Source organism: Brachionichthys hirsutus, chromosome 19, assembly GCF_040956055.1.
Source record: "Brachionichthys hirsutus isolate HB-005 chromosome 19, CSIRO-AGI_Bhir_v1, whole genome shotgun sequence".
Classification (NCBI taxonomy): Eukaryota; Metazoa; Chordata; class Actinopteri; order Lophiiformes; family Brachionichthyidae; genus Brachionichthys; species Brachionichthys hirsutus.
Window position 1 is genome coordinate 5,748,888 of NC_090915.1, and position 19,736 is coordinate 5,768,623.

Genomic DNA, 19,736 nt, shown 5'->3' on the forward strand with positions numbered 1-19,736 from the left:
CTCTTCTTCATTGTACATCCACCTGCGTTGTGTCTCATTCTCAAAGCCCCGCTTTATCACGACTACGCCGCAGAAACTACCCATGAATTTGAATGTTATGAATGAATGTGACTGTTGTTCTTGAGTGTCATTTTGCTTAGAGATCTGTCCCGACAACTCGACATGAACCGTGTAACTAGTTTAATAACAGTGTGATTGAAAGACTTTGTTTCTTCACTGAATATTGTTATTGCTATTTATTGTAATCGCAGTAAACACCGCCACCAACACTTACAATTGCACGTTTTCCTCTTTTAATCCATTTTGCAGCACATTTTCACCCATGACCCTTCTTTCACTGTGAATTCACCTCGTATGGAAGGAGTAAGAAATGATTTGCTATAATGCCGATGTTTTTAATTTTTCCTGTTGGTGTATCACTTGATATGACAGATATTTGCATTTTTATAGCGGGAACAAGACATCTGGTAATGCTAACATGAATTATGTCTCTCCTGTGCTAAAGTGTCACAGAGAACATAATGAACATTGTGTCTTTGCGCCTGAAAACAATGATCCGATAAGAATTTCACCCCCATAACACGAGTCCTTGATGATGAAAACATACCCCTGGAATTTGGAATCCGTTGTTATCATTATTAGTTTGCTAGTTATTCGAGTAAAGTTCTTGAATTTAAATGCATGCATTAAATCTAACCTTTAATTACACAATTATATATTATCACTGTATTTCCATTATGCAGTACTGCTCTTCACGTCCAAAAACGTGGCGCTTAGCCAGGACTCGCAGCTTTAAATTGACCTCGCGGGTGTGAATGTGCTAATGTGCCATGCCATGTACGGCGGTGACCAGTCTGGTGTGGAGACGCCCAGTGGGAGCCGAGATAAGCTGGACAGACGCTGCCGTTTCGGTCCTCTCGTATCATTTATCAGTGAACACACCGGTGATTTTGTGCATGCACAGCGAGCGCGCTTTCTTTTAGTTGTGTGAAAACTTCATAAGATGCAATTAATATTCCAACAAAGGATGGAATCTGTTGTTTCCCTGTATGAGTATGGTAGACTGTAGATGTGATCATCTTTTACGTCACACGTATAAAGCCTGATTTCCATGAGATGCTCACTATACATGTGATAGGCTTCTTTTTTTTTCTATCCTAATGTTTGCAACTGCTCTCAAAATTAGGAGGTTTTTATACCAGAATAAATTAAGTTCCTGGCATGGATAAACTGTAAATGCTACACTGGCACACTGTGTTATCACCTTTCAATGTGGTATCGGCTTGTCAGCAAACAGTTGCCTATTTGCATATCAAGGAAAAGGGACGCTTCAGCTTGGATTCAATTTGTGCTTCTGCACTCCCGATAGATACGGATGGAATCCGATAGTCGTAGTCCGGTAAGCTTTGTGTGGGACGTGGGCGAAAGCGGCGTGAGTGAACCGCAACAAGCGAAATTATAACCATTTAGAACGCGAGCAGTCATGTGATCCGTTCACACACTGAACATATTGATAGCGGCTGCTTTAAATGCAGTTTTAAAGGAGCTGTTATATCTCTGACTGTGCCGTCGTTTTGCATCTCTGTAATAAATCACGTTAAAAGGCAGAGCAAGGAAGCGATGCGAGGCAGTCGTAACGGGACGGAAGGGGTGTTGTTTTGGTCTCATGGCCCGGAGGGGCCTCCTGGCTCTGTGAGAGAACATCACGATGTCTGATGCTGTCAGTTCTTGCCCACACTGAAGTGTGAACTCTCTATTCTTCTGCCGTTGAGCTGTCAGTTTCTCACACGCATCGTCTTCACAAATCTGGCTGCTTTAACGCCGTCCCTCTCCTCGCTCGCGCTCTTATGACAGCAGCAGGCAGACATAGAGTTTTGGCACATTTTATAGGTAGTTGATGAAGTGATCGGGTTTCACAATAAGTGAACTCCTAAAGCGATTGATTTGAAAAGCAGTTCTCGCTTTAAGAACACGTTTGTGTTACGATTGAAGGAATTTCATATTTTAGACAGATTCTACAGCTTGCCGGCTTCTTGTTGTGGCCTGCGTTAACATGTGAAGACCAAACAATCAGTCAAGACAATCCAAGTTTATTCATTAACTTCCCCCCCCCCCCCCCCCCCGGAAAGCAAGTCCGGATGCTATTTAAGACGAGTTTTAATTAACAACATAAGTCATTATTTAAATAAACTTCTGTTACTTATGTTGTCAATAATGGGGACAAGGCTTCACTGGATGCTTTCAATACTTGGACACAACTTGAATAGTATTCACTACAGGAAGTGAGTATATTTGAAATAAAAAAATGAACGTAAAATGTATATATTAGCTAAGATTTGACAGATTGTGGATCATAGACAGAATGCGACGACATCCGACCTTGTCTGACGTGAACCCGTCGTCATACAGCCGTGTGTTTCGCTCCATTGTTGTACGGTAGCATGTTTGAATTCTCTCCTCGATTACCTGAAAGCTTTTTTATATGCAATGTGCCGTTAAATCTTTCACACACACTTGGAAATCATTCGTGGGGCTTTATATGTCACGCTTGACGCTTTGTTAAACCGTCTTTAGTATTTGCTCGGCTTGTTTTGATTTGTACCGTTGTGGGACGTCGTATAGCAGCAGCTAAATTGTTATTGTAAATCATTGCAAGGGTAGGATTTTATATTACAGCATCTCTGGAGTATTTGATCGCAGCAGACTGCTGTCTGTCTGAACTGTAGCCTCTGGCCCTATTTAAATAATCTCAACCGTATTGTTTTAGGTCTGTGGCACAAATCGATGTTCAATTTTGTTCAGTTTTACATTATTTGGTTGCAAGGTAAGGCACAAGATGATAAATGTTATCCAGGCCCGTAATTATTCATACTGTAGGTGCATTTTGGGCATTAGATGACTCGAACCAACGAGTGTGTTACTGCCCTTGCCCCTCTAAACGGCCCCATTCATCTCGGTGAGGGGCAGATAAGTGGTGCTTGCACACCGATGCCTGCCATCTCCCAAATATTTGTAGCAGGTTTTCAAGAGAAATTGAGTTTGAGGGCACAAGGGAGCCAAGCGACCAGGGCGGCAAGGAATTGAGTTAACGTGCAGGTGGAACTTATTGCAGTCTTTGAATGGACATGGCCGAAGTCCCCAGCTACGATGAAATATCCACCAGGGAGGCGGCGTCCTCTTTCTCTTGGTAAATGAAACGGAAAAAGTTCCAGATGGGGCGAATGGCGATCTGCAAGTAGTTTTAATTATTCACTTTGCATTCATTATTAATGTAAACACATAACCCACCTCTGCAAGTCTGCCATAGGTTGCAGGATTCCTATCCTTAAGGTAAAATGTGCAAAAGCCACACTTCATCGAAGACCAACACTCCCACAGACGCATGATTGAGGAAAAGTAAATCTTTTTTTACTTATGTGCAGCATGGGTGTGAAATGAGAGCGGCATTGGTTGAACACTAGCAAAGACACTTTTGCTGCGCTCTGCACCAATTTGTGCAGGGCAAAAAAAAAAAAAAAGAAGCTGCTGTGTGCTGACAAGTGAAATCTGGTGCAAGTAGCACTCGTTTTCTGTCCCCGTTCATCTGCAATGATGAGAACATGATATGTAGCATTATGGGAAAATTCACACACACACACACAGTCATTAATCTGCAACACTATTGAAGGCGCTGATTATTGATAGAATCAAACATTTTTCAAGATAACTTTCACAAGTTAGTGGAAATAAAATAAGGAAATTGCATTATTAGCATTCGATAGCACACAGTTTGCCTCCAGGAAGGAGTCACACTAGTACTTGGATCAGACCTCTGAGATGTACTGAAGCCGTCTTTGAACAAAACCCACATCCCACAGCGAAGACGGATTGCACAGGAAAAGCAATTTTCTCCCCTCAATGAACCCTCTCACCCAGAACCATCCATGTTGCTCAATACATGATGAAGGAAATAGCTTTTTTTTTAGGGGACAAAAAAAAATTATATGTAAGAAACATTTGCATTCCTATCTCGTCAGTTTCTGAAATTTTTATAACGTAGAGGGAATTTAAATATTAGGCTCAGGGGAAACGGCACTCAGTCACATTGTGTGGTGCTGTGAGGGTTTTTTGGAACGAAAGGCATGTTCGAGTTCACTGAGAGGACAGGTAGTATTTTACCAAAATGAGATGCGATGAAGGCTGGCAGTTTAGATCCTTTCATGTGCCATATTACAGAATATAATAATCAATTTCCTGCAACCTGGATTCCTTTGTAAGAATTTTTGCAAGCCAAACAAAACAATTAGCATTACCCAAAAAATATTTAAAAACAGAGTATTCCATTTTAATGTCGTTAAATCTGGCACTTTTCTCATCCTTTGGTTTAATGCTGCCAAACTCTCAACGTGAATGGGACAAACGCTATTCTTATTTATACCCTTAAAGGTACGCATGATGATAACATTGCACCCTACACGGTTGAAATGGTGTCCTTATAATGAAGCAGTCACTGATGATGTATTATCATCACTGTGCCGGGTCATCCAGGCATTGGAGACAATTGTGGCTCCTCTGGAATCAGAGCTACAGGAATTCCTTTCAACATGCCCATCCAATAATAAGTACGTTGCTGTGGGTGAGGTCATTTTCAATTATGACACTAAAGTCCAAGCGAGTTTCCTCTGAATTGCTCGAAGCTGTAATTGTTTTGACAACCTTCTGGTTTGCATAATTTTACACATGTGTGTTTTCTATAATGCAGAAGAAATGCGTATTAAAATGACGGCAGTGGGAGCTTGAGGATCTTTAGATTCACATAAAGTGATTTAGCATGAATACACTGTTTGGCTTATTGTGCTCCTTGTGCCGTTTTTAAAATAGGCTACAGGCACAGATTTTGTGATGGATTTAATAATATTGAAAAGTTAACTTTTCTGCTGTTCATAGGTACATTTTTGTGATTGTGACACAAAATGCACTTGTTACCTCTGCCTATTATGTTATGTTTTTGCCTGCGTTGGTTTGTTTGTCTGTTCTGGACTGGGAATGTGACCAGGAACAGATGGATACATTTTGGTGATGATTCAGAAGAGAACCTGAATTATGGCTCGGTTTGACATTTTCGGTCCAATCTAATTGCTGAAGTTATGTTTTCATGGTTAAGGAATCTAAAAATGTAGATAAAATAAATGTAGGGGCATTATTTTTGGTGTAAATCACAAAATAGGGAGTCTGAGGTGCTCTGCGGAGTCCTTTACTAGTTTTATTTGTACATAGCACACTGCGCTTTATTAGTGACTCATTCTGTATTCGTAAAACGTGTTTGATTTGTTTTTCGAGTTTTGGTTGGAACACACCTCCATAGTTAACCTCTGTTTAAAAGACAGCTGAACATTTCAGTATTAAATTATGTCTTACAGTAAATGTGTTCATTGTCATAACTTAATATATTGTATAAAATATAAATGCAGCCTCATTCTTAAAGTGACTGCAAAGCATTCTGGGCCATCCCTCACCTGCCCCAACCAGAATAGTATCTCACACACCACAGAGTAAGAGTGATTCTGCCTCGTCAGGGAGTCTGAGCTGCACGGTTTTACATAAATCCTTTGATCTGTTGCTATTGATGAACTGTTAATTGACATAATTATCATCATTATATTGTGGCTATTGAGACAGTATAATCTCTGACGCGTGTGTTCATCGTCACTTATTAATTGGAGGTAATGAATGTGCCATCTGAAGTGGTTTAAGACCTGAGAGTTCCACTTGCTGATGAGTGTCCTTAAATCCCTGCCGACAGCACCAGCTCCTTTGCTGGCAATAACAGAAAACATTTTAGAAGATTTAGTGTACAGTCCTTGGCTTTCCTGTCCTTTTTGGGTGGCCAAGCTGTAAACATGACATTGGCATTACCGCCAGCGTGGAGGCAGCGCTACCTGAACACCCCTCAGGTAGCGCTGTTGCCTCACAGCAAGAAGATCGCACGTTCAAATCCAGCTTGGGGCCTTTCTGTGAGGAGGTTGCATGTTCTTCCCGTGCCTGCGTGGGTTCTCTCCGGGTTCTCCGGCTTCCTTCCACCTCCAAAAACATGCAAATGAGGTGAATTGGTTATGCTAAATTGTCCGTAGGTGTGAGTGTGTGCGTGAATGACTGGCTGCCCATATGTGGCCCTGGCGGCTTGTCCAGGGTGTTCCCCTGCCTCACACCCGTATACTGCTGGGATCGGCTCCAGCACGTCCCGCGAGCTGCGATTTTGGACTAAGTGGGTAAGAAAATGACCGAATGAATGAACGGCCCTCGTTTTACCCTTGCCTACAGGGGTAGATAAAATGCCCTCTCACGCACAGCCATGCTTAGCTTCAGATGATTAAACAATAATTAAAACATAATTATATACAATATCTTATATTCTATTTCGGCTCATAAATCCTACTCGCCTCTAAGTGGACACTGTAAAAAAAGCAATTGCCAAATGAAAGCAAATGTCAAGGATCCGACTTCAGAACGCAATTGGATTCAAAAAGATTAATGTGTTTTAGTTGTGTACTTTAAATTTGAAAGTGCATTTGCATATTTGCAGTAATGATTTTTTGTCCATTCATCAATAGCATTGTAACTAAGCCCGGAAAATGTTTGTGACCAGTGGAACATCAAGTGAAGAGCACTCCCAAATAGAAATAATTTGTTTTTGTTTTTCTGTATGAAATGTCCCCCCGGTGGTTAAATTGAGTACAAAACATTCCGTTCTTCTCTAAGCTTCAGCATCATCCAAACAAATTCAATAGTGCTCACCTCATTAAAGTAATTGTTATTGTGCTTCCTTGGCTTAACGGTTTATTGGATTTTTGGGTGTTTTTCAACATGCTAACTTTACAATGTCACATTCTGGAATGCTGTTAAACTTAATTTGAATCCACTTTGCCTTGAGCTAAACCTCAAAAAACATCTAATCTCATGTGATGGACATTTTGGCTCAGATTGAGCATCAAACATAGACGAGGCCCAGTTAGTACATAGTTATTAGTTCAATCCTACTTAATTTGCAGTGAATTAACCTGCCTTACCTCTACATTTTTATTCTTTCTAAGGCGCCCTTTTGGTATACAGTGGAAAAAAAAAAAGAGTATAATATGTGATCTTTAAAACTGATCTTTCCTGAAGCGTGTTCATTCTCCAGCACAGGAGACTAAGCTAACAGGAAGACACGCTCCCTAACACTTGGGGAGTTGGGACGATGACCGAGTCTCACAGCCTTTCAGTGAAACGCTTGTGTTTGTTTCAAGTATTGGGCATATTGTCATTTAACCGATATGACACAGTGTTCAGCTATTTTACAGCTGGAGTCTGCCACTAATGGTGAAAAATACTGTTCACAGATGTTAATCTGTGACAGCCTCACAATGTCCGGGCCTTCGAACCCACTGAATACAGCCATGTGGAGCAGTCCCGACTTCCCTCCCATGATGCAAGAGGGTTCGTTTGTGTTATCAAAAGCCATTCTCGTAATTGAGATCTTCAGGCAATCAATCCTCGCGCACACACACACACACGTTTCACACTTTGCTGCAACTACAGTCTGTAGTTCAGGATTTCATGAGCCAAAGAAAGGGATGATCAAATGTGATTGTTTTCTACCAACACGTGCGTTTAACAGAAATGATTTTCCTGCAGCCATTTGTCAGGTTTCTTCTCCATCTATAGAGTTGAGATGTATTCCTGCTTTCGTTTCGGTGTTCAGTTCAAATAAAGGCGAGTGTTTTCACTTTCCAACACAATGCAGTCACATTGGTTGACCCTGCCCTCCATCGGGACGCTGTAAATGTGCCGAGTTGCAGGAGCGGGCCTCGGTGTTCCTATTCTGGGTGAACTTCAGTCATAAAGGTGTTTTTTGAAAGACTTTTGTCCTCTCACGTGAAACTGGTTTACCTTGCCTGTCCTTAGAATCCAGCGCAAAAAAAAAACAATCTGAAGAGAAAACGTTTTTTTCTATCTGTCCGTCGTTTGATTTTTTAAAGCATAAATCAAACGTTTAGCATGTTTTTCGTGCCAGATTTTACACACAACAATCCACTTCTGAAGTGATGCCTTTTGCTGGGAGTTTTGTCATTTTTATTTATTTATTCTCAGTAACATTTTTTTTTTTATCTTTGTGCACGTCTCTTATGTACATCATTATTGACACGGGAAATTTAAAGCATTTTCATTTTCTTTTCTTTGTAACACTCTTTTTAGACACATATTTTACAAGAATGGAAATTGACAGGGGCAATTGGAAAAACCTCTTTTGAACATTCTTCAATGAAATGCACCGTGGCGGGGCATGCTGAAAATGTTATGCTTCTTTTAGTTTATTCCGGGATATATTTTTCATTCTTTCATGTACATTTTCACTTTGTTATCTCAACACTGCCACAATACTCCCCAAGTAAAGTACAAGTTTGTATACTTGATGGTAGAAACTCCTGCTGACCAGAATAACCCACGTAATCCTGACTTCACTATCAATACAATAAATAGCTGCCCTGTGATAAACTGGCGGCTTGTCCAGGGTGTACCCTGCCCTCTCGTCCATGGACTGCTGAGATAGGCTCCAGGCTTCCAGCAATACCCGCAACCTGGATTTCCGATAAAGCGGTGAGGAAAATGAATGAATGACTGAATAAAGGTCTCGCCTAGCTAATCTCATCATTGTAAAGGAACCATTCATGCTACAACCTGCTATTGTGGGTGATATTTTCATTTTATTGGGATTAGAGAGAACATTTTACTTCTTGTATCTTCATGTCTGCTGCACAGGTTAGTCACTTCACAAGATATACACTAATAGAGTTTTATTTTCTTTCCGAAACTGCAAAAATAAATTGTATGCATCACATATTTATGTAACTATACTTACACATATACAGATACCTTCTGTTAGCCCCTAGCATGGATATGAGGCCAGCAGTACACCAGGGGCATGTTTAAAAAAAAAATTAATTTCCTTTAATAAGTCCTTAAGGAGGACATGAGCCTTGTTGCAGACCACCCGTCATTATAATCTTACACAGTGAATTACACCATGCAGCAGGTCACTGCATCCTCCGCATGCAGCGCTAGGCCTCTCCGCTCCTCCTCCTTGTGTCCTAAGGGGAAGGACTGGAACAAGCAAGCTTGATAGGGGTTCCCATGTGTTCTCATTCCTGTAGCTGTTCTGTTCTCACCTTTAAGCATTAAATGCAAGGTCAAGTGCTGCGGAGCTGCTTCTAGGTCCATCGCACTCTCACGATGATGTATCGGGCCCAGTTTACAGGAGGGTTGCAGAGAAAGCGGCCAAATCTTAGGACGGAGGCCTGTTGTTGTATTACATCATAAAATATGGTGCAATTTGAACATGACCCTTGAATCAGCTGTATGCTTATGCTATGTATAATATAATATAAATATTATAATGCCTTATTACTCAGTTTCTTTGCCAGACCTATTTCCAATGGAATTCTTGAATTTCCTATTTGCTTTTATTTTGCTAACATTGGTTCAAAAGATGTGCATTTAGCATTCGAGCTTTCTGAGACGTGTTTGCGATACGCTCCAGTAAAGCGTATGCATTGGCCCAGCCTGTAAAAGGCGCTGTACTTGTTCCCCTCAACAGCATGTAGGCACTGATTCTTCATTAATGAGCAAACCCGGCCAATAATAGCCAGAAGGCGCAGGACACACCTGGACAGGTCGTCAGTCTTAAACTAAAATGCATCACACACATGTCAGGACTTGGGTTTTGAAGTCATTTACAAATTAAGCACGTCGATGGGAGGTCATATGGTATGAAACCAGGAACTCCTGATGTTAGAATGTGTTCAACCTCCTCCGGTGGAGTCGCGTGTAACATTAATTCACCGGTTGACAAACAGAAGGCGGCTGTCCCTCGTTCACAAACGCAGCAGGTGGATTCTTGAAAACACAAACCTTTGTAATTGAACACTTGTTTGGCCAGCAAAATGTCATGACCAAAGCAAATAAGCTCTCCTCAGACTTTCAGTTAATAGAGACAAATCTCAGGTAGAGTAGAAATTTTCCCCCCTTTCCTTCTGCCCATTCGCTTTTCTCTGTTCTGTTGCCTGGGTAACAGATACTGATAGAACCCGGGAGTTCGAGGACAAAAGAAAAGTCTGATGAAGGCAGCGGATTATTCAATTATGTGTTCATGCACGCTCTTTTGTATGCAGCTACATGCTGATCTGAATATACAAATATGTAGAATCGGACGCTCGGCTTCGACAGGAAAATGTATTGATGCTGCAGGAATGCATGAGACGCTCACAACATCGAGTCAGGTGACCTGTTACATTACATTGTAGTCTAATTAGAGGAATCACCCCTGATGTAACATCATTTCTCTGACAAATCACATGAACTTTTTTTGTCATAATGGACATTCATTACAGCCTGAAATTTCAAACCATTTGTTCGTATTAAAGTTTTTATTTTCCATTGCTCTCTCTCTGTGTTGTACAGACGTATGTTGTGTAATTTTGAAGCAGACAAACCTGTTTGGTACCTGATTTATTCCCATACCCCCCCCCCCAACTGCTTTGTATTTAGACCTTCCACCGATGCGTCTCCTGGCTACGTGAGCATTTTTTTTTTGGTTGACTATAAGTTCCTCACTGGACCAGATGCAGCTTTTATATCTCTAGATTTATTCAGCCCAATACTTGCTGCTATTTAATGGCACTTTTAAAGCAAAGTAATTAAAGTCCGGGGACAAGCCCACTAATGTTTTCTTAATACCCCCCCCCCCCAGTGCTAATAACTTTGATAGCACTATTAGCCTCTCAAATACCAATTGACAAAATCTGAGCTGGGAAGTGTTATTCAAACTGGTGTATAGTATCATTCTGCGTTTTAATAGACATTTTAACCACATAAACATAAATTTGTTTATTTTCTTCTCCTCTTGTTTCATTTTGTCCCAAAATGAAATGCACGGAGTAGAGCCACCAGTTCAGTGAGTTGCTGTGCTGTAAGGAGACTGGAGGAGGGCACGGGAGGTAAAAGGAGGGAGACAAAATGCGTCTTTTTGATTGCATCTGGTAGGAATGGTATATGGACTGGACAGAGCTGCCTTTGCTTTCAGCTGCCGGCCATCGCTGCCGGCTTTACTCGCACAAGCTGCTGTGGTGACACTTGGCTGACAACTCCAGATGCATACAAGACCTCGATTCAAGCTTAGCATCAGGGGATATAACAGGGGATGAAGCCCCGTCCGCCTGCGACGCAGTGCAGGCGGGTGCAGGTGCACACTAGCAAATAAACACATGCATAATCACACACAGTTCTGCTACAGCTTTTACAGCCAAGGCTCTTTCTTTCTTTCTTTAGCAGGGAGCAAAGCCATTTGCACTACATTTTTTAGTTTATTCCCTGCTCTGTTAAATCACAAGTGATGGTTCCTGATGGCGCAGCCAAAAGAGCAATCCGAGTAATGCATGTCAGCCTTGAGAAGCATTTTTCGAAATAAGGCCCTTGGAGCCAAATGGGGGAAACAAAATTACTGTGCATGTCTGACGCTACTATTTGAATGCATCTTCCATACTCTGATGTCTGCATCGCTACAGGAGCAAAAATAAACTTTCCTTGCCACTTTTACTCTTTAGCCTTTCCCTTTTCTCATTCAAAGTCACCCCAAGGGTGTCATTGTCCGGGACCTCTTATTACCTTGTTATCAACAGCTGTAGCAAGCCTGTACTGGCCCCTCGTGACATCACTGCAAATATTGGCATGGCATTTCTAATCACATTGCTTCTTCTGAAATATCACTGGGAGGCATGTGTGCTTACAGTTGGTTCACACTGCCTCAATGTGAAAATATCATTTATCTTCTCTAAAAGCAAATGAAAGACCCTTAATGTACTGTGGTTTGGCATTGCATTCTCTTCTGTTCCAGTAGTGCTAATTCGCCACGGTAATGAACAGGCAGCCATGCATGGTCATCAGGCAATTATATTCGGTTACCTTGCATATAGTGAGCAACATGGGATGTCATTATACTGAGAAATTTACCCAGACTGCATTAGAATCGTAGAGGAAAACAACATTATATCCATTTTCTTCAGGCCCTTGGGTATGGTTCTTGGAATGCAAAGTGTCTTTTGTGGAGGGATGACTTTCTGGGTTACAAACGGATCTTTTTCCTGTCTTCTTCTTATTGTATTTTACTTGTTTTCACTTCAGTTATTTTTGCAATTTTTCAATCAAATGAAACTTGTGGAGATGTAAAAAGGTTTTTGGGGGTGATGTTCAAAGATCATATTTAATATTATTAAAACAAAAATAATAATTTACTTACCTTAAACCGCATACATCTAGAAAACTAAGTTAACTGTTTTCATTCACAGGGATGGACAAAACACATTAATGCACGATGGAGCATTGAAACATCCATTGAATGATAGAAAAGAAAATACTTGAAGCCCCCCCCCCCGAGATTCTTGGAACTATTAATTCTGGTAATTAAATGTATTTTACTCTGCGTCAGTAAATAAAACAAAATGCAGATTTGATTTCTTCTGTTATGAAATGGAACCAGTTTAATAGTCAGGTTCTCAACTCAGTTACTTGTTAATGTCAAATATTGCTTGAGGATATATATTTGTTAATAATCAATGGTGTTGGTAATTAGCTTCTGACTTGACTGTGCTTTCATTTATTAAATATGACAAAGGTGACCAGCTACCATTTTCCATCCATCCATCCCTCCATCTGCCAACCAGGTGAGACAAGTGACCATAACAAAGATATTTATTGTAGGTGATGACATATAATAATTAGTCTCTCAGGAAATGTAAGACTCATTAGAGAGACTGTGATCAAAGTGCGTCCTTACTGTTGGTATACTGGCCCCCGTGAAATCTTGAGCTGGGAGAATGATCGTTTGAGAGAAGAAAGCGGTGGGTGTAGGGCGTAGGATCAAGCTAGGAGAAGCCAGGGAGAGCTGTTGGGTGGGCAGGAGCATCAAAACAGCAAATCTAATTCACTGATATAATTCACAAAGCCATGGCTCAAGACAGCATTATCTTCCCTCAAAGTGTTTCCCCGTGTGGGATCGAGCATCATGCCACGAAAAAGGGGAGGATGGAGAGGTGGAGTAATGAAGGGACAGGACTCGAGGCGATTGAATAGGGGGTGGGGAGTGGATGATCGAAACTTGTACTAATTCCCACGTTGAAATGGACGGAACGGGAAGGTCGACCTGATGCTTTTCATCTGAACACCGCTAGGTTGTCATCCAGTTTTCAATAACTGTGCAATCAGGTTTTTTGATTAGGGGCGAGCTTTTTGGTCAGTGTAATTTCTCTGGCGATTTTGCATTGCCAAGGCTGTGGAATTCTTTTTGGGTGATTTTTATTTCAGTTATCTCTTGTAACAAACATAAAAAAATGATTTAAATAAATCAAACTGTCCTTTCGTCTATTTGCCAACAACCAAACCAAAACCTGCATCAACAGAGTAAACAATGCTGAAGCAAAGACACCCTCACCGCAATGGAGAAAAAGGCAATGATGCTGGTTTAGTGCGTTTGTTGTTGTTGTTGCACATGCGAACATCTGCTGATACTCAATCACTCGCTCCGAGAGAGTGAGTGAGTCACCGGGTAAATGAACAAACGGGACGGCAGCTCAGACCTGTGTTTTCGACTACATTTGAAATCCAAAGAGCGACAAAGAGAGAGGCGAAAACTCTTCCTCGTGAAAGCCAGATCAAATCAGCCTGATATCAGCGTGTGTCCCTCCGTGTCCACAGGAAAGGGACAGACATGTTTTTCTCCAAGGTGAATGAGCCGAGTGGAAACATTAACCATGCAAGCCGAAGTTCTGTCGTTCATGCTGCGTCTTCTAGTTGGACAGAGAGATTGGCGAACAGATGCTTGGGCACCTGCCACTTTAACTTCCTGCTGGGAGAGCGATGGGAGAAAAATATACGACTCTGAGAGGGAGAGCGAGGACATAAAAAAAAAGTTGCAGAGTCGATGTGTTTTACTTGCTGCTCCCTTCTTAAGCATTCGGCGCTTCTAGGTGTCCGGAAGCTATTTGTTTCACCACATGCTGATGCGTTCCATGTCATCTGCTGCTTTTGGTTTTTTTTTTGCCTTTGGAATTGGACATGTGACCGTTTCAGATTGGCGCTTGCTCTAAAGCACTCGCTGAAGATGCATCCTCCCAGTCTTCCCTTGCAGCAGGAGGCTGATGGCTCCTTGGTTCAGTGAGCCGTGACCTCCGCTGTGCACAGATGGTGGCTAAAGAACAGCGCATGTGCTTGCATGTGTTGTTCTACTGCATGAGAAGCTCAGTGGGACCTCCGGGGAGTAGCCTCATTTTGATGCTCTACAGAAGCTCAAGTGGATCAATATTGTGTTGAGCATTAAAATTCTTGTTTCTTAAAATGTTTATGCTGATTGAGAATAAATGAATGACACTTTCATCTGTTCGTCGTTGTGCATTAAGTCGTCAAGATCTTGTTTCGATGATACTTTTGCTTGTCACGCAATGTTGGAATCAGATTTTTATGCTGTAGTTAACAAGATAAAATTGAAGCTTATTCGACAACGCTTTAGATTAAAGTGCGCGTTTATTTTGTAGTGTTAATTTGTAGTGACTAGACAAACTGTCACGGTGAGCGATGAGGCCTTATTTTGCTCCTTATTCGGGTAGAATTGCTGGAAACTTATTCTATCTCTGTGGTGAATTACCAGATCATTTTGCAGCTTTCACATGATTTTTAACACAGAATGATGATTTATTTTTATTAATGTTTAATTTGTAACATCGCAATCTTATTGTTCGAGTTTATTTTTTTATAAGGGAACAACACATTGGACTAAACATCTGCTCCTTTTTTCTCTGAATGGAAGAAAGTGAGGTAACTCACCGGACAGATCCATGGTGACGGCGCTATTTCTGTCCCCAGCAGAAGGACCGGCATCAGGATGAGAGCCACATTGCGGAGATTTAGATACAACACAGTAAATATGCAGAAGGAATATCACCTACATAAACAGGCTCAAGATGTTCCTCCGTGTTTACAAAATGTTGGAAATGTAAATGTTGGCCATGCGTCTTACAAGAGAGCCCAAAAGATAAAAACAAACAAACTGGATTTATATTATGACTCTTCATGACAACTCGACATGTACACTAATCAATATAAAGGATTTATTAAGGCTTGGAAAAACATGATATAGAAGTTAATATCATATTCTGCTGATCTTTTAAAGACATTCTTTTTTTAGTTGCACTGGAAATGGCTTCTGCAGATATAATAAGTATGCATCTATAAAAATCCCAATTTATATGTATGGCTAAGTGTGGTTTTATCTTTATCCTCCAACATCAATCCAACTTTTTTTCTCTGCACCCCATTGCTTTCACCTTTGGAACTAAATGTTGATCATTTCTTATTTTGCTATAATCTTGACAAGAACTTATTTGTATTTAGCCAACAAAATGTTATTTATATAATTGATTACAATTCAGTCTTGTAACCGGGCAAATTGAAACAGCTCCTTTCCTCTGTTTTCCTGTCGGGGTGAATATTTTATTATAATTTGGTGATAGAAAACAACATTTACTAGAATTGATTTGACTCAGATTTTCAGGCATGTCATTAAATTTCTTCTCGTGCAGCCCCAAAACAGCATCAGATGTCGTTTTTATTCAGGGTTTATGGAATACCCTGAATGCTATAATTTGCCAACCAAGTAGTTCAATAATAATAATAATGCCTTATGACTAAGAGCTTTTTAAAAAGCTCTTATTTTCCTTAGAACTCAGACATTAATGACTTTATCTACCATGCTCAGGTTCATTCTGTCTGTCACTGGCAGCTTTTATGTGCACCAGAAAAACCTGCTGTCCTTCAACTTCAGTAAATTTTAAGCTGACTGTCATTGTTAAACCGGGGTAATAGTTTAATCTAATGAATTTTGTGGTGTTATATCAGTTGAGAGTAACTTGGCAAAAGCGTTGAATTATTCATAGCTGGTGTTTGTAGCCAAATTCTACATTCAATCTGTAAAAGAATACGGATTAAAAAGGAAGCGAGACGCCTGGCAGCGAACGATAAAAGTAAGACGCAACATGATCCATGGCAGAAAAAAAAGGTCTGGATGGGAGGATAGTAAATGACAGGTAAAAAACAGTGACAGCAGGAACAAGATGGACTATTTACAGGAAGGGGCTAATGGTGCAGAAAGAAGAGCAAAAGGCCAGAAGGAAGGGAGGGGGGGGCGGGCATGCAAGGTGATTCACATAGAAGCAGCATCGAAAAATAACCGAGGGAAGTAAACTTCTGTTGCAGAAGAAAGTGGAATTAAGGAGCTTTGCAGTCACTCTCCTCCCCATGAAGTCACTTAGGAATAAAGCAGCAGGGATTTGTAGTCTCCGAAGATGAACAGAAAACCCATTTTCCCTCATGGCTTCATCTGCCACTGTGAATTTATATGGTTGAAGAACGGAAGACCGACGTAATCAAACATGAAGGGGAAGTCTCAGAAACACGGAATAAGTTTTTATATTGCCTGCACTGAGCTCTGGATTCTATTTAGAAAGCATTCCGTATTAAATGGAATGAGCTTGATTATCTGTAATTCAGCATTACACATAACCTTCAGTAATTGTTGAAGGTCGAGTTCTTTAAATGTCACTTCCGCTTCCAAGTCCCGATACAGTGACGCATCGCAGCACATTTGAGATAAATAAAGGCCTCACGGCTCCGAAGAAATACTTCTGTCTTATGATTCAGACTGACGGAAGGAAGATTATTTTAAACTGAAACGTCAAACTTCTTCCTTTTGGTGCAGCAGAGTCATATAATGTCACTCCATTATCACTTCTGCTAAAGCGAAACGTCATCCGTCGCGTGTTTTTGCTGCTCTTCAACTGGAATTAATGTCGAAGTGCGGGGGGCTAAGGGGACTTTGTGGGACGGCATTTCTCCAAAGCTGCCATTCTATCGGAGATTTATGTACGAGATTGTGTGACTACTAGTCCTCTGTGTGCCACCTTTCCTCTCGGCACAGCTTGATTTATGGGTACACCAGCGGCGCGTGAGTTATACGTCGAAAGGGGTTTGTTTTTCCTCATGAAGATGGAATTTTAAATGTTGTAATGAATCAACCCATGTGGATTGTATTTATTATTCTGTCGTGATTCAGTTCGCACGTGCCTGCACTCACGTTTTATGTGCCCGTGGCTGAAGTATTTGCGCAAATGCGTATGCGTGCCTACATATGACTACGTATTTAAAAGTGCTAAAGTGCTCTCTCTGCATCTTACCTCGTCTTGCCGGATCAAATATGACATCACCTGTAGGGTGGCATTGTGGAAAAATGGAAGTATAAGTCCGGCCCTCACTTTCTTTCCGCCGCTCTGTCTGTGAATAGAGATTTACTCTGCCACAGGATGGATGGCACGACGTTTGAAGTGTGTGCGACGGTGAGATATTGGCTGAACCGTGGAGAAATGGGACGCTTCTTGGTAAATTTACAGGGAAGAAAGGGCAGGGCTTAACAGGCTTACGTCCCCGGGGCATCGGGTTGTGTTACAAAGATACGAGTCCAGATGGAGCATGCAGCGCTACAAATAGGTTCTGCCTGTATTATGGTGCATGTGTGCTGTACATATTAAAACATGGGGGGTACGCACAGCAGCAGGGGGGAATTTGTGCAACGTAATGCAGTCCTTAATCTGTAGCAAATGCATTTTCAAATATTGTGTGTTCTGCGGCACAAAAAAACCTGTCGTGTGCTTCTCCAGCTCGGTATCCTTCTTTTTAAATACCTGCTTTGTCTTATTGATCTTTGACGCATGTTTGATACATGTCTTCAACCGTCACATCACATTTGGTCATATGAGGGGACATGCTATTTATTAAGACGTTGTGTATGTGGGGTGTGTGTTGATTATTGCCGTTAGGTGTTGTGTTGTTGAACGATGTGGCCTTGACATAATTTGAAGAGGAGTGAGGAAGAGATGTACTGGAAGACGTACTGTGAGGTGCAGGTGCATCCAGATGTTCTCAAATCACCTTCACATTATTCTAAACTGTGACTCACTGATGCAGTAAACGAATGAAAACTACACTTTCACTAAATCTTGTGCTTTCTGAGTCTTATTTAGCTGTATTATGTTGCTTTGAGATGTAGATATCAAAGTGTTGATGACACCGATAGGCGTTGACGTAGCAGCCGTTGTGTTTCCCTCACCCCTGTCTTTCTGACTTCTCTCTCACTTTCCTCCAGGGAGGTCTCATCGCGCTCCTCCTCCTGATCCTCCTCTTCACCCTTGTCCTCTACACCCGGCACCGATGGTGCAAGCGTCGCCGCATCCCCCAGAAGAGCGCCAGCACCGAAGCCACCCACGAGATCCACTACATTCCCTCAGTCCTGCTGGGGCCCCAGGGCCGTGACACATACAAGGGCTCTCGAAGTGCGCACCAGCATGGGAGCTCCGTCATCGGCATGCCGATCCGTGAGACCCCGATTCTTGATGATTATGATTGTGATGACGACGACCCGGGCGGACGCTCCCGTAGCTCCACACCCAAACAGCTTCACGCTTCCAAGATGAGTGATGGGAGAGTCCAGGAGGGCTATGGGCCCTCAGATATGATCTGCAAGGGCAATGAGATTACGCATAATTTTGAAAAACGAGGTAGGTCAGTTGAGAAAATCAATTCCTAATATAGATTAATGTGTGCATATTACAATGTTCTGTATTTTTTAGCTGCATGGTCAGCACACGCCTGTTGTAAACAGTCTCTTGTGCTCGGTGGTGGTTGTGCTGCTTTTACAAGCATGACCTGTACATCCTCTCGGTGCCAGGCCCCCAGATGGACCAGTCTGGATAGTTCCTTATGGCTTGGGACAAACCCAGCCGTGCTTTTCGGCATCGCAGCATGAATTGCTGGCGTTTTGTTAAAAATGGGCTGTTTTGTATGACTCGTGTCATCACTTCCCGCCGGTAAGACGATACAAATCCAATATTCCCAGATCAACTGCATTTCCGTCTGAAACCACATCAGCGCGCAGCGAAACCGCAAGCTTTCACACCAGCTGGCGCTTCCCCGATCCATTCCCTCCGACTCTGTCAAGTCGTGAAATGATGGCGTTTTATGAAACGCAATGTGAATGTGTTCAGTTCAAATGACAGAGGTCGGGAGGTCCTGTCGATGAGCGCTGAGGTCGGTCGGGTGTGCAGCCCGCTGATGCATGTCGAACGTAGTCAGGATTCTGCACTTAAAGAATGGCCTGCCTTTAGTTACACTTTAAAATGATCTTCTGTGGAGGATTACAAACAAATCTCCCAGTTGTTATTACCTCAGGCTATGCGGCTTTGGTTGATCCGACATCCTGTTGAAATGTCGACTTACATAATTGAAGTGAGCTGACTGAGGTGGAGGGATAATTAAGCATGGTCGGAGTCACACCATATAACTGTATTTACATCTACTAAGGTCAGTGGACTGGATCACTGAGTTTTCAGCACAATATTTTGCAGCATTTCAACTCTGATAAAAACATGTTTTTGGATTCTTCAGTCTGTTTACCCCCCCTGGGGTTTCTCTCTCAAACATCCAAAGAGATTCAATACGGGGACAATTAACGTAAATAATTGCATGGAAAGACCTGCCTTATCTACTCTGACAATACAGGCAAGTTATCTTTAGCAGTCCTTTCATTTGTCACATCGACACAACGCAACAAGACTCACTATACA

The 19,736-nt window shown here is 41.7% G+C and overlaps 1 protein-coding gene across 1 annotated transcript in view; it reads left to right on the top strand.

Moving 5' to 3' along the window:
• Nucleotides 1-19,736, top strand: part of LOC137908205 (astrotactin-2-like) — a 181,574-nt gene that overhangs the window by 33,302 nt on the left and 128,536 nt on the right. Inside the window, exon 3 of the mRNA XM_068752575.1 lies at nt 18,260-18,671. Coding sequence (XP_068608676.1) covers nt 18,260-18,671 — 412 coding nt within the window. The remainder of the gene's footprint in view (nt 1-18,259; nt 18,672-19,736) is intronic.